General features: G+C 42.1%; 1 protein-coding gene across 1 annotated transcript in view; it reads right to left on the bottom strand.

The window, feature by feature from the left end:
* Positions 1 to 24,043, bottom strand: part of LOC307018856 (glucocorticoid receptor-like) — a 72,473-nt gene that overhangs the window by 15,217 nt on the left and 33,213 nt on the right. Inside the window, exons 3-5 of the mRNA XM_079649333.1 lie at positions 12,331 to 12,500; positions 10,823 to 10,849; positions 4,638 to 4,754 (exon numbers count right to left, since the gene is read on the bottom strand). Coding sequence (XP_079505459.1) covers positions 4,638 to 4,754; positions 10,823 to 10,849; positions 12,331 to 12,500 — 314 coding nt within the window. The remainder of the gene's footprint in view (positions 1 to 4,637; positions 4,755 to 10,822; positions 10,850 to 12,330; positions 12,501 to 24,043) is intronic.

Here is a 24,043-nt window from a genome sequence, read left to right as displayed (position 1 = left end):
TAAAAGCAAAAGGACTGCTGTCCCTCTTTAAACTCAGTTATAATTAACTTGTTCCACCCTGAGCCTGTTTTTCAGGTCTCAGGCTCGAAAATGACATTCCCAGAACACATGACCGTATCTTCCCTTCTAAATGGGTTAAATTAATAATTTGTGTTCTCAAAGTAATGATAAACCTGTGAATTGGATGTAGAAAAGTCAGAATCAATATAGATGTTTTTTATTTTAAAGAAAATTCAGATTGAACATAGTAAAAAACTGTAAATTATAGTGTCCGTCCAAAAATAATTTTTTACTTATAGTGAAAACTACCCTTGGATGAAGGGTTAGTAGACTAAAAGCTTTAGGAATCCAAAGTCCATCCATCCATCCATCTTCTCCCGCTTATCCGTGGTCGGGTCGCGGAGGTAGCAGTTCCAGCAGAGAGCCCCAAACTTTCTTTTCCCTGGCCACATCAACCAGCTCTGACTGGGGGATCCCAAGGCGCTCCCAGGCCAGAGAAGAGATATAATCCCTCCATCTGGTTCTAGGTCTACCCCTTGGTCTCTTCCCAGCTGGACGTGCCTGGAACACCTCCCTAGGGAGGCGCCCAGGTGGCATCCTAACTAGGTGCCCGAACCACCTCAACTGGCTCCTTTCGACGCGAAGGAGGAGCGGTTCAACTCCGAGTCCCTCCCGGATGACCGAACTTCTCACCTTATCCCTAAGGGAGACACCAGCCACCCTGCGGAGAAAACCCATCTCGGCCGCTTGTACCCGCGATCTCGTTCTTTCGGTCATGACCCATCCTTCATGACCATAGGTGAGGGTAGGAACGAAAATGGCCCGGTAGACAGAGAGCTTTGCCTTTTGGCTCAGCTCCCTTTTCGTCACAACGGTGCGGTAAAGAGACTGCAGTACCGCTCCCGCTGCTCCGATTCTCCGACCCATCTCACGCTCCATTGTTCCCTCACTCGAGAACAAGACCCCGAGATACTTGAACTCCTTCACTTGGGGTAAGGACTCATTCCCTACTTGGAGTGGACAGTCCATCGGTTTCCTGCTGAGAACCATGGCCTCAGATTTGGAGGTGCTGATCCTCATCCCAGCCGCTTCACACTCGGTTGCGAACCGATCCAGTGAGTGCTGAAGGTCGCAGACCGATGAAGCCATCAGAACCACATCATCTGCAAAAAGCAGTGGTGCAATCCTTAGTCCACCGAACTGCAGACCCCCTCCCCCACGACTACGCCTCGAAATCCGATCCATGTATATTACAAACAGGATTGGTGACAAAGCGCAGCCCTGGCGGAGGCCAACCCTCACCTGAAATGGGTCCGACTTACTGCCGAGGACCCGGACACAGCTCTCGCTTTGGGAGTACAGAGATTGGATGGCCCTGAGTAGAGACCCCCTCACCCCATACTCCCGCAGCACCTCCCACAGTGACTCCCTTGGAACCCGGTCATATGCCTTCTCCAAGTCTACAAAACACATGTAGACTGGATAAGCATACTCCCAGGCACCCTCCAGGATCCTTGCGAGAGTAAAAAGCTGATCCGTCGTTCCACGACCAGGACGGAATCCGCATTGTTCCTCCTCAATCTGAGGTTCGACAATCGGCCTGACCCTCCTTTCGAGTACCTTAGAGTAAACTTTCCCGGGGAGGCTGAGTAGTGTGATGCCTCGGTAATTGGCACACACCCTCTGATCCCCCTTTTTGAAAAGGGGAACCACCACTCCGGTCTGCCACTCCTTCGGTACTGTTTCCGACTTCCACGCAACGTTGATGAGACGTGTCAACCATGACAGTCCCTCAACACCCAGAGCCTTCAGCATTTCTGGGCGGATCTCATCCACCCCCGGGGCTTTGCCACTGTGAAGTTGTTTGACGACCTCAGTGACCTCCCCCCGGGAGATTGGTGTCGATCCCCCTTCATACTCCAGCTCTGCCTCTAACATAGAGGGCGGAGTTGTCGGGTTCAGGAGTTCCTCAAAGTGCTCCTTCCAACGCCCTAACACTCCATCAGTTGAGGTCAACAACGTCCCATCCTTACTGTACACAGCTTGGATGGTTCCCTGCTTCCCCCTCCTGAGGTGTCGGACAGTTTTCCAGAACAACTTTGGTGCCGCCCGAAAGTCTTTTTCCATGTCTTCTCCGAACTTCTCCCACACCCGCTGCTTTGCCTCGGCCACGGCTGAGGCTGCTGCCCTTCGGGCCTGTCGGTACCTTGCAACTGCCTCGGGAGTCCCCCGGGATAACAAATCCCTGAAGGCCTCCTTCTTCAGTCGGACGGCTTCCCTGACCACCGGTGTCCACCAGGAGGTTCGAGGGTTACCGCCCCTTGAGGCACCTAGGACCTTGAGACCACAGCTCCCCGCCGCGGCTTCGGCAATAGAGGCTTTGAACACCGACCACTCTGGTTCAATGTCCCCAACCTCCACAGGAATGCCCGAAAAGCTCCGCCGGAGGTGTGAGTTGAAGGCCTCCTGAACTTGGGCCTCCTCCAGACGTTCCCAGTTCACCCGAACTACACGTTTGGGCTTACCAGGTCTATCCAAAGGCTTCCCCCGCCACTCGACCCAACTCACCACCAGATGGTGATCAGTTGACAACTCCGCCCCTCTCTTTACCCGAGTGTCCAAAACATACGGCCTCAGGTCCGATGATACGATAACCAAATCGATCATGGACCTTCTGCCTAGGGTGCTCTGGTACCACGTACACTTATGAGCATCCTTATGTTCGAACATGGTGTTTGTTATGGCCAATCCATGACTAGCACAGAAGTCCAGTAACAAACCACCACTCCGGTTCAGATCAGGGGGGCCGTTCCTCCCAATCACTCCCCTCCAAGTGTCTCCATCATTACCCACATGTGCGTTGAAGTCTCCCAGCAAGATTAAAGAGTCCCCTTCAGGAGCCCCATACAGGACTCTTTCCAGGGTCTCCAAGAAGGCCGTATACTCTGAACTGCTGTTTGGTGCATAAGCACACACAACAGTCAGAGTTTTCCCCCCCATAACCCGCAGGCGTAGGGAGGCAACCCTCTCGTCCACTGGGGTAGACTCCAACAACGAAGCACCCAACCGGGGACTTGTGAGTATCCCCACACCCGCCCGGCGCCTCACACCTTGAGCAACTCCGGAGAAGAATAGAGTCCAACCCCTATCCAGAAGTAAGGTTCCAGAGCCGACGCTGTGCGTAGAGGTGAGCCCAACCAGATCCAACTGGTAACGCTCCACCTCCCGCACAAGCTCCGACTCCTTCCCCCCCAGAGAGGTGACGTTCCACGTCCCCAAAGCCAGCTTCTGTCGCCCGGGTCTGGTCCGTCGAGACCCTCTGCCTTCACTGCCACCCTTCTGGCAGCGCACCCGACCCCATTGCTGTTTCCCGTAGGTGGTGGGCCCGCGGGACGGAGAAGCGGAGGTGTTGCCCACGTTGCCTTTTCGGGCTGTGCCCGGCCGGGCTCCGTGGCAAGCCCGGCCACCAGACGCTCGCCGACGAGTCCTCCTTCTGGGCCTGGCTCCAGAAGGGGACCCCGGGCTTCCTCCGGGCCGGGTATCCTCACTTCGTGTGTCGTCTTTCATGAGGTCTTTTTGAACCAATCTTAGTCTGGCCCCTTGCCTGAGACCAATTTGCCATGGGAGACCCTACCAGGAACACAAGGTTCCAGACAACACAGCCCCCAGGTTCATCAGGGCACACAAACCTCTCTACCACGGTAAGGTGCTGGTTCTTCAGAGAGGTGAAAGAGAATCCAAAGTACAACATATAATAAGTACCCTGTATCAAGATTGATTGATGCAAAACAAGTGACATTTGACCTTTTTAGACAGATTTAGCACCAAAAAAAACACTTCTGGGGTCATTTGGGTGGATTTGACCTATCTCTGGCCCCCCTTGGTCGATTTTGACGAATGAAATCTCTTTATAACCGCTAGAGCCAATGGAATCGAGGGAAAGTTCTACACACACAAACACGTTACCAAATAAGGAGTGAGAGTGACGCGTAGCCAAAACCGGAAGCTGCATACACTCTGTTGGCTACCATTAGCAGCTAACTTTTTTTCTCCGATTTTACATAAAAATGGGATTATGGATTATAAATGATTTTTTCAAAGCGACAGACACATTATCAACCTATGGATCAACCGATTCAGCCGCGTTTTTTCTCGTTGTAATGCCATTGAACACGTCTTTTGATCAGATTGACAGCTACGGTGAGACGATCTCCTGTAGAAGCTCCGTAAAGGTACGTGTTGTGATGTCTGTGTTTGCATCCCCTGTCGCGAGTTTGGATCGCTCAGTGATTATACTATAACTATATAATCTGTAGAGTCTCAGCTTTAATCGGATATATTGTATGTGCAGTTATGATAAGTAATAAGGGGATCTTTATCTTGAGTTCTGTGCCAAAGTCAGTTTGCATTTTTTCGCTCAGGGGTAATTTAGACGCTTCTTATGAGACTTGTGTTTTGTTTTGGTAAAAATGGTTCATATCTTCAGTTAGCTGAGATTCTTCCCGTTAATCTGGTGCTACACATTAATAGTTTCATAAATGTTAAGAAGCCCTGAGACACAGTCTCGAAAAAAAACGTTGGGGGGCCCCCTAACGCTTAACATTAAGCCTGATTTAAAGATGGATTTGATTGTTTACCTTCCAAGTTCATTCCGGCTTGAAGACATTTCCTGAAGCGGCAAGCTGGACAGTTCTTCCTTCGTATCTTATCAATGATGCAGTCATTTCTCCCCGCACACAGATAGTTGTGCTGGCCTGTAAAGAGGAGAGGGAGAAGAAGAGGAAAAACCGAGACACATTAGCTGGCTCAGAAGGGTTGAGAAGGATTAGCCTGAGCAGTATGTATTATGACCACACTAACCACCTGCTGATTCTATAGTAAGCCTGACAAGCCTGTGACATTCCTCTGGTGTTAACAGTTTCGCTTCCTCAAGTCTGCACCTTATGGACAATACAAGCTCTTTCCCGCGCATATAGACATACACATTTATATTGTGGCTGACCCATGTACCAAAGTGTTAATTGTACCCATTTGTTCGCAGAACATGATTCATTCTCTTAATAATTCAGTATTTGCTACATCACTAGTATGAGGGAATATAAACCGGATGTTGAAACTGTGAACTTATACATTTATATTTAAATTAAGAGGGGAACAAAAGATATTTGACAAGAAAAGACTAAATTAATTATTTTTAGAAGAAAAGTTAGTTGTCAGTTACATGCATGCAACAATATTTACAGCAACAGTCTTCTCTGGCTTTGAACGTGAAAAGAAAAAGCTGTTTCCGTTGTAAGAAACAAAATCTGATTGAAAAATGAAACCAACAATGTACCCCCAAATGTTCTACACTTACCAAATCACACTGTCTGTATTACTAAGACTTAAACCAATGTGTTACTACTTAACACGTTGTACTTTTTGTATAATAACAATAAAAGGCTTTAACTTTAACTTAACTTTAACTTCAATAGGCGCGTTCACACCAAGTATTTTTCCCACAAAGGTTCCTGAGAACTACGATTTAGTTGCGTTCACACCAAAAAGTCCCAGGAACTAAATTAGTTCTAGAGAACCTTTTTTACCCCCTTTTCAGTCCCTGCTAGAGAGCAGGGACTTTCGTGGGAGACAAAGATTCCTGTGTCTCATTGGCTGGGCGGATTGCAAACCACGCCCCGTCAAACTTCCAAAAACTTTTGTGAAGCCGCCATTTTATTATCCTCGCATTGCATTATTAGCATTAGCATTAGCCCAGCGCAGAAACGCAGAGAGACTAACTTATGACAACACAAAATAAAACATGGGAGCGGTGAAGAGGAAGAGGTGTCGGCGTTCTGGCCGTTTACTCGGAAGGCTTCAGTAGAAGCTGCTGGGAGTTATATATTTTATCTTCAGCTCAGGCTCTGTGAAAAAAAAAAAACACAGCCATATCGAAGCGCATCATGAGTCTCCCACTGAAAAATGTTGAAGAGCACCTCTTTTTTAAAAGAGCAAACGCTCCTTCTGGATGACTGTGTGACTTAATTATACTGTACTCCCCCATCGCCAATTACTGTAGATATGGAGAAGTAAGGTGGAAGGCCTGCTTATTAGTCACTTGTGGTATAATAGCGTTTCTCAGTAGTGCAGATCTACACAGCTTTCAAACTGTGAGGAGTGGAAAACATATGGAAACCCTGTAATGTTGAGCCTTTTCTTATTCGTGAAATTGGCACTATATATTTTGTATTAATGTAGTGTTCATCGTACTTGATAAAACAATAAATATTCCTCTTGTTCTGCCTTTGCTGCCCCGCAAAAAACATGCATTCATCATAATTATTCTATATATATATATATATATATATATATATATATATATATACTGTATATAATTTACACAGTGCCTGTAAACCGGAAGAGAACGCTGGCATTTCTCCTCCTACTTGAAAGACTATGGAGGGATAGGGTCTGCAAAATTAGTTTATTTGAGGATTCACTGGATGCTCTGCACTTTCCACTTCCTGCCCGGCGCTATGCAAAGCCTTGCGTCTCGCGCCAAAAATAGACCAGCCGCCTATTTTTAGCGGAGCCCAGCGCAGAGACGCTTCTGGGAGACTTCTGAGCCGTAACGCGACGTGTCTGGTGGAATAGCACCCATTGACTAGAGTGGGCCGCGATCGATGTGAATGCCGCGGCGCAGCAGTAACGCGGTCATAACGCGGTCATAACGCGGCCGTAACGCGGCGCAGATGGACACGGTGGAATCTCGGGGTAAGTTAGCCCTAGATTCCACCGGGTCCGTCTGCATCGCGTTACAGCCGCGTTACAGCCGCGTTACAGCCGCGTTACAGCCGCGTTACGGCTGCGCCGCGGCGTCCGCAAGAATCGCGGCCACTCTAGTCAATGGGTGCTATTCCACCAGACGCGCCGCGCTACGGCTCAGAAGCGTCTCACAACTCATAGGTCTCATTAAAAGTAATGATAAACCTGTGAGTCGGATGTAGAAAAGTCAGAATCAATATAGATGTTTTTTATTTTAAAGAAAATTCAGATTGAACATGGTAAACAACTCTAAATTATAGGGTCCGTCCAAAGAATATGTTGTACTTATAGTGAAAAACTAACCTTGAATGATGTTTTAGTAGACTAAAAGCTTTAGGAATCTAAAGTACAACATATAATAAGTACCCTGTATCAAGATTGATGCAAAACAAGTGATATTTGACCTTTTTAGACAGATTTAGCAAAGAAAACCTCTTCTGGGGCCATTTGGGTGGATTTTCCATATCTCTGGCCCCTCTTCTTCGATTTTGACATGTGACATCTCTTTCTGACCGTTAGAGCCAATAGAATCCAAGGGAAATCGTCCCGCACACACTCATGTTAAAAAAAAAAGGTGGCGTCTCTGCGTATGCAAGCTTGCAGCAGAGGGGAGAAATATCCCTGCTCTGATATCAAGCAACGGAAAAGCTGTTTTATTGATTATGGATTATCAGAACATTTCAAAGGGGACACAGTCACATTGGATATTAACCCATGGATTTACTACAGCATCGTTTTTATCGTTTTAATGCCATTGAAGACCAGTTTAGACCAGACAAAGACGAAGGTAAGCCATGTTAGCGTTGTGGGCTACCTAGTGCCACATGTTTTGATGTAGGTTTTTGTTGATAACGTCGCAAGTTTGTATCTTTCAGTGTTGAGGTGGGAACCGCTAGATCCTGTGTCTCCTTGCGATCATAAACTATGTGTTGGATGTGCACCTAGGATAAGTAATAATGGAGCTAAGAGTGATTTTCGGTGCAGTAATAGGTTAGCATTTTTCGGTCGGGGCTAATTCAGAGGGTCAATGTTAGCATTGTGTGTGTTTAAAAAATAAATTAAAAAAAGATCAGTTAAATTAGTTTGTTTCCGTTATATGGATACAAAATGTTCATAGTTTATTAAATATTAAGGTTCCTTAGACGTTGTTTCCTGCAAATGACGTGATTTCAACCCCGGAACCGGGTCCGTGGGGCTTAATGCTGCGTTCACACCGGACGCAATGCGAATATTCGCTTAGCTCTAAACGCTCCTATCACATCGCTCTAGTCACTCGAGTTTCACCGCGGCCGCCAGCTGTGTTTACTCGCATTATTCAAACAAGACGCGCTGGCTCAGGAGGTACAACCACAACAAAATGAACATATTTTACCGTGATTAAATTGTAATAAACGTTTCTAAATAATGCCGACGTTACAACATACTGATACCGGTTAGTAAAAACCATGAATTAATGCTTGACAAGTCTGCAGACAGACGGCAGGCGAAAAACCTTTTTAAAATGCTTGTTTTCTGAATGGAGATTGGGTCGACCAGGCTAAGCTAACTTTGTATATGCTCACTCCACACTCATAACAACGGCCTACAGACATAAATAAACCAGCGACTTTATTCGCCATGACACAGACAGTCAGTGGTTTGTATCATGAAAATGTTTCCAAAAAATGAATAAAATGATTTTGGACCACTTTGTTGTTCAGATATATCACATACTTGTAACTAAATGATACATTAATTTAAACAAAACACGGTATAAACTGAGGAGTGACTCCCGTGAGGTTCATGTATTTTCTTCACTCCGCTGGGAAACTGCTCTCATGTCAAGAAGCATCAGATCAGTGCATGCACTGCATCGTCCAATCAGTGAGCGATACACAGTAACGGGGCGGGGCGAGTGTCTGAGGATTTCATTGAAGGATGGTCTGGTGGTTCCTCGATTATAGCTCCTCCATTATCGCTCCTCGGTCCTCCGGCAAAAATAAGGCCATTGGGACACTACTCAAGATGGCGCAGACAAATCAACTTCCGGTGAGACCGAGAGCGAGGAGCGAGGAGCGAGGAGCGAGGGAATGAAAAATAAGAGAAGTGAGATAGGGCCTATGTTTCGACGCGACGCAAGGCATTGCAGAGGCGGCGGGCAGGAAGTGGACCGGTGAAAGCATCCGGCGCATCCCCCAAATAAACTAATTTGCAGACCCTATCCCTCCGTATCCTTTCAAGTAGGAGGAGAAATGCCAGCGTTCTCCTCCGGTTTACAGGCACTGTGTAAATTATATATATAGAATAATCATAATGATAAATGCATTTTTTTACCACTAAAATACAGCAACACATCTTTGAGTCATGTCGTTTATAACTGGGATATTACAATTATTATTAACTTTGTCTGTGCAAAGTAGCCTGTCCAGGAAATATGCCCAAATCAACAAAAACTGCAAGCCGGCAGGCAAGACGCTCCGCTTCTGAAATGCTTCTGAAACGCTCCTGAAACGCCCCCGGTAGGGTATGACGCCGGAGGAGGCCGGACTAAAACCGCTGCGCAGCCATAACGCGTAAACATTACATAACATTATTTTCTTGTAGATGTTGACATTAATTGTATTCAGAGTGTAAGGTGTTTTTAATGCTAAACTCAGATAAAGATCTGTACTTTAGTGAATCCCTGCAGTGTAGCTACAATAATGTCAAGCCATAGTGACCTGCTATGTTCACAAAGCCTGAGGTTGTCAACAACAACACTGTGTGTGTGTCATCATAACAACCTTAGGCAAAAACCAAATGCATATTAAACCCTGGAAATTATGCTTATAAAAAGTGTTTTGAAAACATGTTAAAATCTGGGAGAATGGGACTAAATACATTCTGTAATGAAAACCAAGCAACCAGGTGTCTGTACTGTACGCTCTACTGTAACAAAGCAGTGTTGTTTCATAATTAACGGCCAATATAAATAATGTTTTTTTTCTAGTTATGAAAATCGCAGAAGTAGCCACCTTTGAAATCTACAACTTATCCTATTTCTCGTACAAGGGGAATTTATCTGCAGTTGCTGGTGATAGAAGATAGCAGCCTGGGGGCGGCCAGTTGCAGCCATCACTGAAGTCACAGGAAGTTTATGCAAACAATGTTGTGAACAGCCATCTGTGGTGTCAAAAGGACCAGCTGATTCACACCCATGTCCTCGCTCCCTTATCCAGCCTGATCTGCTAACAGGGCCGTCAGAAACGCTTGGTGATTCCTCTGGCTCGGTTTGTAGCCAACAATAGCATAGAGTGGTTGCTCCCTTGGTGCAAAGTTGAAACCTGACCAGTTTCTTAAAGTTCAGCAATTTGATCTAGTTACTAAATCAGACTGTCTGTAAATAAGAGGGATTTATAACCAGCATATGTCCTATTTATTGACCAATCAGATAACATGTGAAAGTCACTTTTGTTGATTCACCCGAATGAACTGTAGAGTTCACTATTCAATAATTCAAGAACTTTTAAACCACTTTAACCAAAAAATGGTTAATTGTGCACAATTCAAGCACATTCGACCATTCATCAGAGACTTTTAGAAATGTAGGAATTTTGGTTAGTAAATTACCTTGAAAACCATTGCTTTAAAACCATTTTTCTACGATTGTAGTATTTATACCACCATCACATCTCAGGAGGTACATTTGGGTCAAGTGCAAAAGAATAGGCCACATTGGAGACAGGGTGTGATTGCAATTATGTGATCTGCCACCTGTGATGATGATGAGTTGGACTATTCCAAGCAGAGATTGAAGAGCACAAAATCACTCTCAGAAGATTTGTGCCGAGTTATATTACAGAACATTTGCATGCATTAGCAGATAGCTGGCAGAAGAGGCTATGCGTGTTTCCAGGCAGATTGGTCATATTTCAGTGCTAACATAATACAGGGACATGAGCAATCAACGGTAATAGTATTACCATCATTATCATAATCAGCATAGTCATCAACATTGTATTTATTATTTATTTGTAGATTATTACAAGCATTTATTTACCATCTGTGTTTTGTCGTGCTCTCCATCCTTCACCATAGAGACGACGACCGGAGAATGGAAAGGGGGGAGAAAAACAAAAATCACAGATGAACTTTGTCAGCGCTACTGTAGGCAGCCCTTTGCAAAGATGAAACTTAAAACGGTTTGAGCGCTGGGCATTTACACCAGCACTACATAATAAAAAGCGGATAAGGGTCACAATCAAACAACACAACAAATTAAGCAAGTGTTACTCTTGCACTACAATTCCTGTGCCATTGTTTATACAGCTATTCAAACTTTCCATCCACTCCCATTCAAGTTTTGGTCCTGAGCTGAGTGCAGAATTATTTTATAACTCCATCGCCTTACATTAGGAATAATATAATCATTTACAATTATTTCAGTAGCAGTGTTAGGGACAGATGTATAGGAAACTGACAAATAACGAAAAAGATAATGAATATATGCACAGAATGAAAGAAAAGGACAAGGCTGTCTGCTAATTTGAACTAAAGTGGCTCATTTCTGCATTTAATAATAAGTTCTGGGTCCAGAATAGATAAAGGGTGGTTCATTTACTGTTCACATAGACATTTCAAATGAATGACACAGCTCTAGGTTCATTAAAAAGACAGGAAATGGAGAAACAGAAGCAGAGAGAAGTAGAGGGATATGGAATGCATTGCAGACACACTTAAACATAAAATACTTTCGGTTTGTCAGCTGCATTCCTGCCCCTCCCTGCTCAGGATTTTATCAAGGGAATTAGATTCAAGACAAGCGTCTGGATTCACAAACTGCCCTGAGACAAGAACCAAAATATTTAATGTTGGCGAGCAAAGCAGGAGAATGGCTGTCTTACAAGGCCATTATGATACTATTCCTCCATAAGGCTTAATTGAATCATTAAAGTAACATTTTTAAATAGGCTTCTTTCTCATGTTATGTTATTAAATTAAAATCACTTGGAAGTCAACCCTGCTTTGATACCGGACTCAAAGGAAAGGTTACAAGAGGCAGATACATGCAAGGTCAGAACCAAGACTCAGACCCGCATACAGGCATGAACATGATGTGGGTCTGCGAAAGCTCAACAACTACCACCCCCCTATTCCACTCTGAACTTTCCATTTTAAAGAGTTATTAACTGTTTTGCAGCAGAGAAACAGCAGAGACTTTGCATTGCTGAGCAACAGCTTTAAGAGTTGATTATATACAGTATAACTCAAATGAATGAAAGTCCTTGGGACAATATGTATAACGGTAATGGATGCTGAACATTGCAATAAGATACACATTCGGGACTGTAGAATACACAATCATGAAAATGCAAATCTGATTAGAGCCTGGTGTAAATGTCGCCGCTCCATTCAAAACAAAAGTTGGAATGACAATAGTTTTTCATAATTTATACAGCTGTTCACAAACTTAGATTGGTGTAAATACTATCATTCAAATGAGAGTATTTCCATGTGTCATGTCTGAGTGTGTGAGTTAATGCAGGTAGGTAGGTGTGAGAAACTAACCTTCGACGGCTCTCTTGAAGAACACTTTGCAGCTGCCACAGGTAACAACCCCGTAGTGGCACCCTGAGGCCTCGTCTGAACACACCAAACAGATCTTATGAGTCTGTCCATTGGGCTTGGATTGGCCCGACACTGAAGAATTACCGGTCTCTCCTGCTCTGGGTGAAGAGCTGAAATGCAGAGAAAAATGTGTTAAAACGGGTGAGCAGCAAAGATATTTGTGATAAAATCCAAGGCATGCTGCTGAGGGCTGCTGTACAGGTATAGACAGCCATGATGGTATATTTTACTGTTGCTAGGAGATAGGAAAATGATGTGGACACATTTGGTGAACAAAGGGAACATAATATATATGTGAACTGAAAACAGAAATGTTTGCGCCTCCGCTTTTTTTTTCTGATCAATGTATTTTACTACGTTGATCAGGACAAGGCTTGATTGTCAGAACGATGGTGGCTATGCTCACAGAATGTAAGCTTAATGTAGAAAAACAATTCAAACAGGAAAATATCTGGAACTCTTTTTTTCTGCAATAAAGAACATTGTGGCAAGCCTGAGAAGTTCAGAGTCACTTTGAAAAGCATTCATTTTAATATAACTGATGGTGATGTTGTACTCAGAGGAAGCTCCCTGACTTTAATATAACTTAGGTAATGATTTGTTGATGTTTGCTTACTGTGCTAGCTGATTGTTTTCCTATTTGTTGCTCTTCACGTGTAAGCAGAAAAGTCCAACTCAATGTAGCCTATCAGTAGCGAGAGCTCTTTTTGTCCGCAACTAAGCTCTAAATCTCACTCTAAGCCTCCAATTGTGTTACAATGTAAATGAAGGCTTGTTTAAATCTCTAGAGATACTTGAATGCACACATACAAACACACACACACACAGTTGCAATTATCCCCAACTGTCTATAATTAGACTTAAAGTAACTGAGACACCTGAACTGCAGTGTGAAGCTTAACCAGGTACCAACACATATATGTCGGGAGTATTGAAGGCAAAGTGCCAGTGTGTGCACATGTTAAAGAGGCGTGTTGGGGCCAAACTGATTCCAAATTAGAGTTAGACTGACACTGGTGTGTAATCCATAGCAGGAATTTAACAGCATTAGAGGGGCCTAAATATTCACTCCCTTATTTGATGTGGCAGCACACATTACATTGGCATGTCATTGAGCATCACGTACCAATGCCGGCATGCTAAGCTTGATAATGACTTTGCATGCCCATGCTGTATCATAATGCTAAACGTGTTGTTACTAACCATTTTTGCCTGTAAGAGGAGAGAGTATATTTATGGAACTTGTTAGTCAGTCTCAAAGACCAGGGGCCTTTCTCCCCAAACGAGCAGGATTTAAATTCACACTAGCCAGAGGCTCATGGTCAGTGGAAAGACGACACTTGCTTATGTAAATTGGACTGTGCCCAAGGGGGAGTAGAGGTGGTTGATCAGGACTCATCCAGATAAGAAGTGTAGCAATAGCTTAACGCTGAACCAGCCAACACATGCAGACAGTTTCAAGCTGTGGCAGGATTCAGAAGGCCATGCCAGCTAGCTTTTGGCAGTCATTTGAAAAATATACAATCACTCTATTTTGCAATTGGCTTCAATAAAGTGGGAAGATAGAGCTTGTTCACAATCTGAACGAGGGTATGGGACCCTCACAGTTATGACTATCTGTGTGTGTATTTTCAAAGACGCTAAAAGATTGAAACTGAAACGGTTAAGCCTGTGTAGTCAAAGTAAAATAATAACATTTATTTTATAATAATAATTGTATCTTCATTCAAACATAAAACACATAACTCAGCAACATACCTAGCAAAATGCAAGTCTAACACCTACACGTCTATGTATGGCTCATTGAAATACTGATCGAACCCACAACTTAGAACTGTTTTTTAAGTCACCTATATACAAACCAAAATACTGTATGTGCTCAACAGAAATGTCCATCTGTAGCCTATGCTCCTCTACATACTGTAAACATCACAGAAAATGTAGTGGAAGACAAAGTTTGTTGTTGATAAGATTTGTCAAAATAGCTGTACAATTTCTCACAGCGATGACATTGTTTGTTAATTTGCCTAACTCAGATCACCCTTATCCTAACATGTAAAGCACTATTGTTGGACTGTACAACATCGGCACTCAGCACAATTTGGCAGATGCGATCTAATATGTGTCTTAACTTTGGATCAGCAGTCTGGCAGTAGTAGGGTATTTATAGAAAGGCCCTGTTTGAACCTCCGTTATCAGGAGCATGGTGTCCAGCTATGTGCTCATCTTTCTGGCGCTTTCATTACATGTCAACTTAAAGCTGGATTCTAGTTAAGATGCTGTGAACACTAATTATCGGGTAGTGCTTGACCTGTGATGGCTCTCTTGGGATTGCCCAGTCACGGGAAAAAGAAAGACTGCCAGTGAAGCGGACGATCACATGACACCAACCAACCAAGTGAAGCACGTGTACTGTAGGCATATGTTTGCATTTTAGTTTTCAGATCATTAGAGTTGCATTAGCTAAAATGGTAGTATACATTATTGTTATTTGATATATTGACTTAATGATCTTCTCTTTTTATGATTGAGGTAAGACATAGAGAAAACATGTATTTAAAAATGTTTTATTCTTTCCAACCATGAGTTCACATGCTGGTAATGTAAAAATGACCACAGGGTGGTGTTTGTATTAAACATTTACAACCCCCTGCTCCTCCTCACACTCACATGCTCCTCCCTGCTCAGTGCCAACAAGTGTGGCTGTGAGCCATGCAGTGGAGATTCAAGTCTCATTAGGAACGCCACCATATTGGACTAGAACTCAATAAACATGTGCACTTATACTCAGTCACTCACCCAGTTGTGTGTACTGATGCTGCACAAGTACACATCCCAAACAAATGGACACAGCACACATACTAACACAAATACAGACAGTGTGGTACATAGAGGCCAAAAACAGAAGTGTACTTGTGACACACACACACACACACACACACACACACACACACACACACACACACACACACACACACACACACACACACACACACACACACACACACACACACACACACACACACACACACACACACACACACACACACACACACACACACACACACACACACACACACACACACACACACACACACACACACACACCAATACTTCCAGGAGGGACTTATTTGACTGTATAGATAAACACAATTAAGCAGTTTGCTGCTTTTTCTTGGGTGCGTACAAAATGAGTTGTGTCAGTCAAGCACCAGGTAGACATTTTCACAAAATCTGAGCAGTCTGCACAGTGTTTACGCTGAGTGATGCCGCCCATCACTTCCCCTCACTATTTTACTTGCTACAAACATACTTTCCCTGTGTAACACATACCAACAACAACAGTGTCAATGCTGAAAGGTCGGGCAGAAATATTAGAGGGCCAATAAGACTAAAATATGAGAACAAGAAAGTGAATCCTGTTGACAGACAGCATGTGCCTGCAGGAGTTTGTTAAACATGCACAATCCTCTCGTATGTATAACTTATAGAATGTACAATGTACATCTGGAAGAAAAAAATCAACATCTTGTTCCAAGGACTCGGTTCAGAATCAAACAAAACCTCCATTGTTGTGTTTTAGTATACTAATAATAATTCAATAACTAGGATGTTGATTTTTTTATAAATCACATGAACATGCCAACCATTTAATTTAATTGACGTAAAAGTCTAATCAAATTGGAGAATTAGACAAGTTATAAATGTGTATTACATTTTGTTAATAAGACGAGGCAGTGGAACAGTGCTAATGAAAGGCCACAGCAAACAGAGGGCCTGAAGCAGAATGAGAGTGTACTGGGATGAACTGCTGTGTCACTGGGGAGCGGTATACCAGTAACTACAGCGGGAACCCATGAGAGGATTGTTTGTTTCCATTTACGGTAATCAAAGTTTTTGGGCCAATGTGTGGGAGTAGAAAGTATGAAATGGGCGATGGGTTAGGGTTGCGTAATGTCAAATATGAAACCAAACTAAAGCTTCAAACGACCTGAACACACATTCGAGCAGACACTTGGGAAAACTAACATTAAGTATTGTAACCAAGTTGTTTAACAATATTTAAACCTGCATCATTTTGGATGAAAAAAAGCATTTTATCTGTTCCCTTTCAGACCATAATTATACATACTCATTTTGATAAGATCTTTGTCTGAAACCACCAGATCATTTAAAATATAGTCTTTCTAAATCAAGTTTGAAACATTTTGGATGTCTTTCATCGCTATTGTATTTTTTATGTTTATCTACTATCATTTTAATTTGTAAGTATGTGTTGTTTTCACAACAGCACTGAGAATGCAGGCGGTAATAAAATAAAATAGAACATTTGATTGTAAAATCCAATCACTAGGTAGCTGAACAGTTATGAAGTCATGTTGGTTTCTGCAAAATATATTGTTACATATGTTTAATGGCATATAATGAACATCCTCCATGCTCTGCCTACTCTCTGATAAAGCATGGGTTTCTTGGAAGGCCATATATAATTGGAGACCTATAGAAATGGACTTTATTGTACATTTGAAAGTAAAAATACATTATATTACTTTTGCAAATACGCCTTTGGTGGTTCCAGGACAAAACAAAAACACAAGCCTTTGTGGTTAAGTCAGTATCTCAAACAAAAGTATTAACATTACAATAACAGGATTGTACATGTAACACAAAACATCTAATTAAGAAAAACATGTGATATGCTTTGATGCTAATCATGTCATTTCAACAATGATTGAAGCAGGTCTGTATTCAAATGTTATTGTAAGTGTGTGTAATAAATGCAATATATGTAAATCCTGTGCAGCCCTAATGCATGCATCATCAGCCCATTATGTAAAAAAAAAATGTATCTGACTTTTTAATCTTTGTTGTGTAATATGACTGTACATTTCCCTTCCTGCCTTTCCACATTCACTTCCTCTCTCTCTCCATCACAGACGACTATCTCTCTCTCATCCTCTCTCATTGCTCATTCCCCCTCTTCCTCTTTCCCTCACTCGCCTCATCTACCAAGGTTATATAATATTTGTATTACTGCTGTTGCTGCCTCCTCCCCCTCTGCACTCAGCCAATCCAGAGCCACTAGTGGCAGGAAGTATGGAGGAGGTCAGGCGAGTCATGGGATTATCCAACTCACCTACCCGGAGACAAGCGTATGTGTGTGTCTTCTGTGTCTGTCACTAATAGGAAGATTGCTATGTGTGAATTTGTGTATGTGTGTGTGTGTGTGTGTGTGTGTGTGTGTTCATTTGGTCTTTGAATTACTGAGTGGTTGCTTTGAGTTGCTAGAGAGGAGCACAGTTATAAAGCTACCCTTGTTTCAGAAATCATCATGTGATTGTGTCATGTCTCCCTCTTTTCTTCTTTCGCTCCCTCCCACTAAACTCCACTCACTCACCCACCCACCCCTCCTCACATCTGAGTCTACATCTCCGACATAGTGATGTCACTTCAATCATCATTGCACTGCATCCGCTTGATCTTCCCACCCCAAGCATACCCACAATAGTCTCAGTTGTTTTCAAATAGACACACCCGCAGCGTATTTTCTCACGTGAAGCAGATGCTGAGGCTAGTTCATTTAAATGTACATACACTACTTGTAGCTATGATATTAATGATTGGTTGCTTCCTATAAACAAAGGGCAGAAGAGGTGTTACATTGTTATAACACCTGGTTTCTTATAACCTCTCTAACCATCATCGAGACGTTTTAGTGCCTAAACATATCCAAAATGTAGCCATAGCAGTAGTATTAGTATAGTATTAGTATTTTGATCTCGATTACGATTTTGGCTTGCAACTATTATGAAAACAGCATAATCTAAATAAAACGATTATTTTGCTGCATTCCCTGTCGCAATGATGCTCTCAATTTGTCTTGCGTTATACATCCTGCCCGCACGTGCGCTTTCGCCCCTCCCTAAAAGCCCTCTCGGCCAGGTTGTGTTGTGACTTGCAGTGTCTTTAATAAATCCATATAAACACGTTACAATGGAAGCTTTAGTTGCTGTGTCTCTATTCTCCGGTCCTCCATGTTCCGGTCTCTAGCGTAAAGTCAACTTTTACTAACCTCGTCAAGCCGGAGCCTCTCCTGTTTCCGGATAAGGGGTTACCAAAGAGAGAGTACTGCATGGAGCAGTATAATTAAACATTACAGGTTGTGAGTGACATTAGTCATCATATTTATATATGTTTGGTAGGTTGTGGAAGTGCGGTCCAAAATATTTGTTGATCTTTATTGGTATTTATTATTTTTATATTATTTATTTAAATGTAGATAAATGTATAATTAATATTTTCAGTTGAATTATACTTAGAGTTCAGGGTAATCAACAATTGAAAAAAAAAAATTCAAATGATTATTATTTATTTGTTTAAAGTTCAATACGTGAATGTTTTCAAAGTCAATGAATAATTGTATTTAATAATTGTGATATCAATATTGACCAAAAATAATCGTGATTATGATTTTTCTCTTGCCTGTAGGGGTGCCAATACACTCAGTTGGGATAAGCAATATATTGACATTATATCCATATCATGATATTCAAGTGTTTACCTGGTTTTAAAAGGCTGAATTACAGTAGTCATTTTCTGAGTGTAGCCTACCTGTTTTTTTATTCGCCTTAACCACTTTGTAATTAACTGATCATTATTTATCAACATTTTCATTGTGTGAATATTTTGTGGAGGGATCCATAGTCAATCCTACAACGTTGTCACAATGTTGATAACATTTCATATATCTTCTGAATAAAATGAGTCTGCTCTGCCCTGTTCTCGTCACCAGGCCTGAACATAAGTTTGAATATAATTAAGATATATTGTGTTGAAATTAAGTAAGATTACAGATACATGAAAAAAAAATACAAGTCAACTTGAAAATGTGTATGAGCATTTATAATATTAGTACTATTAGATTATGTTGATACAATTATTCCTGCTAAATTAAGCCACATTGCCATTAATAATTGCTTTTATGCTTTTGGACAAAGAGTGCCACTCAACATATAAATAAATAACAGAGGTATATAAACTGCTCAAGGGTTTATTCTGCAAGCAGACAAGAACAAGAGAAAATTAAGCTTCAATACTGTGAGTGACCTGCCTGACCTGGCCTCAAGGCTGCACAATAATTTAATATCTCTGCTTATTTTCTTTCAGCAGAATCATGTTGTGAGAATCAGGGGATATTGAGGATATTGCGACACATGATTACGTTGTCAAAACAGATGATAACAAGTGTATTGTATTCAAAAAGTGATAAAACAAGGTTATGAAAAACAATAGGGAATATCTGAGGATTGTTCAACACCATGTCTGATGTTATCTTCCAGTTTAATATGACAGACGTAAATGTGATTATTCAACAAATGAGTTTGCACATTTTTATGATTGTAAATCAGCATCACCCAGAAACCAACAGGAGGCTTATCTCTTTAAAAATCTTCAGTTATATAGGCCCTAACCACGCGGAGACGATAACGAAAACGAACCAAATTCAATATCAAAAAAGTCTTCCATCCACACGCAATCGGCACCAGAAACGTGTCCGTCCACACGAGACCGCTCGACCCGCTGGAGACGCTGGAGTACATATGCCGGGCCTGTAAGTGGCGCTGTACTTCCGCCACAAAATACACCAAAAGCAGCGAAGAAGACTTCAAGAGCATGCATGGTTGCGCTTCTGTTTATTCTCCGCGGTGGATTTAGCAGCAGAGGTGGGGAGAGGTAGGGGCCTGGCTCTTTTTCTCCCTCCCCGAGGCAAGCGTTTGCTCCTGCTGTAAATCTCCCCGGTAGTCCACCAGCAGATGAAAAACACCCACCTCTCCGTCTCTTCCAAGGGACGAGGGAACCGCGCGGCAGAATTTGAGTTTGAATTTTTTTTTCGCCGGTCAACATGGCCGTTAAAGTTGAAATCTTATAGAGAACTGTAGCGCATACGACCCATATCGTCTCCGTTTGGCTGCAGCCATATGAGATGCGCGTGCGTGCGTGTGTGTGTGTGTGTGTGTGCAGAGCAGGGCAGGGCAGGGCAGCCCTGTCCAGAACAGATAAGAGTAAAGAGATAACTGAAAAGTGTGTTAACAGGACAGACAGCTAGGTCTTTTCAACTAACTTTGATGTGCAGGAAAATGTCCGGAACAGCAGAGACAGTGTGGAGCAGATGCATGACAGACACATCTTCTACTGTTCCTCTCGGGAGAAGGGTACGGGTTAAGCTAGATGAGGCCACATGTCAAATCCCTGGAGCGTAGCTACGCTGTATTGGAATGTGGAGCTTTACAGGAAATTGGGCCACATGGTGTAGACCACAGGGATCTAAATTAAGAGTAATGTCACAATCTTTCCTTGTTATATCAATATAAGTTATGTTCTACAACACTATAATATTGTGTTCATCCAACAAGACATTGATGATCCACTCAATTAAACTGGTAATTTTCCTGAACATAGTGTTATTTATTTATTAAGTGTATTCATGACCCATTCATTTTACAACAGCAAGGACAGTATAAATGCAGTCCAGGTAAGTCCAACTGCAATCTGAATAAAAAACTCAGTTTAAAATGTTGTGTTACTTACAAAATGCATATGTAAATGGTTTTTTTTGTTTTATCAAGAAAAAGGTTTGGATTTGCTGTAGGTTAAAAGCATATAACGTCTGTGTTTCTTTAAAGAAATAGCTGATCAACTGTGTGTGTGTGTGTGTGTGTGTGTGTGTGTGTGTGTGTGTGTGTGTGTGTGTGTGTGTGTGTGTGTGTGTGTGTGTGTGTGTGTGTGTGTGTGTGTGTGTGTGTGTGTGTGTGTGTGTGTGTGTGTGTGTGTGTGTGTGTGTGTGTGTGTGTGGGAACCTTCAATTGCTCCCTGCAGATTCGATTTGCTGCTGACACATTGTGCGTCTTAAATCAGATAGATGGCCAGGGCCTGAGGGCACAGAGCACCCATTTCCCCTGGTGCCCTTATGTAATTAGCTTTCACTTAGCACCTTAATGCTTTGCCCCCTCCCCCACCACAAATTACCCACATGAAAGTCTCTTCCCTCCCCTTTCACCCACTCTTCTCTCGACTCTTCTTCATTCCTCCTTTCTCCCACCCACAACAGCATGATTTAAAGGCCACTTGCTTCTCTCAACAATTCATTATGTATTGCCACAAATGCATCTACTAATAATAGCCTAATGCTGTGTTAGCATTTTAAAAGAGCAAATGTTTTCAAAGAACAGTTTTATTGTAAGGTCACTTTCCCTTGTGTTGCAGGCAGCATGTTAGCAGACAGCGATTACATAAGAGACAACTAAGCACAGCTGTACTGTATACATATTTTTCAAGGCCATAAACATGTAAATAGTGTAATGTCTAGTGTTCACTCACACTAAAACAAGGAAGCAAATCAAAAGAGACAGCAATTTGTAAACTGACTAAATAAAGAAAAAGGGAGTGGAAAGGAGTGGTTTTGCTGTGGTGCAGTGATAAGATAAATATCTAAAACTCATACCACAGTTTGGCCTTCATTTATTTGACAAAAACATATAAAAGCTTTTAACATTTCACAAAGCAGAGAATGAGGGCTGTATTCAGCTCACTTTACACTAAATACAGAAGCTTTAGGTCTGGCCTGATACAGCTCATTAAAATCAGTGTTGGTGTCTGAGAAAACACAGGCGACAACTAGCTAACATCACTGCCAGTGAACGGGCGCCATTGAGTTCTCTCATTCAATTAACATTATATGACTGCCTGCTAGCAACCATTGAATAGAGCTGGCACTAACGTCAACCAAAGTGTGGTAGCTTTAAAATTGATATTTTCTTCCTGTTTCGTCTCTCTACTGAGATTATGTTCTGGTAATGGTGTTCGTGATATTTCCATCGGGGTGAATCTGAGGACAGGCCTGTAGCCTTAATTATTTTGGATGAGTTCAGGTTTCTTTTAAAGGAGTCGTCTACTAAACCCAACTCTACTGTAGTCAGTGTGTTTGGTTGGTCTGCTGCCAACAGCCTGAGTGATGATGGAAAATGGGCCAAACTTACAGGAAGAAAGGCATGCAGGCTGAGGCTGGAATGCAGAGAAAATGTCCACAGCAACAGCAGCAACATTAGCACAGGAGAGCAATGACATCCTACGCTGCTAATGACGTGTTACATTAACATATGCTCCCTAAACAGATCAGAAATGAGAGGTACCAAATGAATAGGAACCAAAGATTTGTTAAGCCACGTGCTAATGATGCCTGCAGCAATAACATAGACCGAATAGAAATGGGTCTCAGCTGGGTGAACTGTACTGCTTTGTGCAATGTAATCACTTTGCCAAACTGGTTTCCGGTAATGGAGAAGTCTGTCTAACATGACAAAGTATTTACCGCAGTGGAACGAGAATGCAGTATCACATGCATTCAAACATACATAGAGGCAAGTACAGTAATCGGGCAGATCCAGATTAATAAGGCATGCATGAAATGACTGAAAATATTTAAATTGTTTCAACAAAATTCCTTGTCACTTCATATCTCTGACTTGTGTTGCTAGCAGACTAACCCTTTTATCCTTATCTAATTTGTTTGTTATTTCGTTTTTTTTTTTAGTAAGCTGATAATATGGAATCATAAGCAGAACTCAACTGCTATCATATGAAAATATTGTGATCTTCCAAAACCATTCTCTAGACTTTTTATGTATGTTTCTTTTCTTGGAAGTATACAGGTATACAGGCAAGACAGCTATCCAACATAAAAGATTCATGGTGCACTGTAGACTGGAAAATGTGCGTCCTTCCAGCTATACTTCTTTTCTGATTGTTTGTTGAAGGACTGCTCTCAAGTGCTGGCTTACTGTATTTATACAGTATATTCATGGTAGGGAATACAGGACATATTTGGCTTGTTAGTTCAGGCGAGCAGCCGCCCTTCCTAAGACACTACTTCTCTAGCACTCTGTCATAAAAATGGGTACGGACTCGTGAGCATTCATGATTAAAGTTCATGTGCACGTTTTTTTAATCCCAGTGTGATAAGATCTTCTACTGTAATTCAGGCTTCAACAAAAGCTGTTGTGAAATTAAGGAAAGGTAACAGACAAGATGTCACTGAAATGCAAAACCATAATTCTGTGCTGCAAAGTAAATACTTTACCACCATAAAAACATTTGGAGATAGTTTTCGTCGAGCCCCATTTGAAAATACTGGGTTGGTACCAGAGAAAAAAGGGCATAACATTTACATGTATTCCTTTTTGGTGATTTTCATAAGAAAAACAACATCCTGAACTGATTGAATCCTTGTGAATGAGTCTACTTTCCTTCAGGCAACTCAATGTCTTCATGGCTGATCATGATCATTTTCTTTACAGCTGTCTCATCTGTAACAGACTTATTTATAGCAGGCAGTAATATGGGCCAGAGTGGCTAAGCAGTCGCATCATAATAAAGACAAAGCAAAACAACGCAGAACAGCTCATCCAGCCTGCAGGCAAAGCTGTGTGGAAGGAATAAAAACACTAATGAAACAGAGAAATGTCCGGGGCAGGTCATACACAAAGAAACAAAAGACACACATATATTAATTGCAAAATAAAATGTTTTGGACAACAAGGCAAACCAATGATTCATGCATGCATGTGTATTTGCATTGAATCCAGCCAGGCCAAAA

This window comes from Notothenia rossii (assembly GCF_949606895.1).
Source record: "Notothenia rossii genome assembly, chromosome: 9".
NCBI classification, from domain to species: Eukaryota; Metazoa; Chordata; class Actinopteri; order Perciformes; family Nototheniidae; genus Notothenia; species Notothenia rossii.
This window is presented reverse-complemented; position numbering and strand designations above follow the sequence as displayed.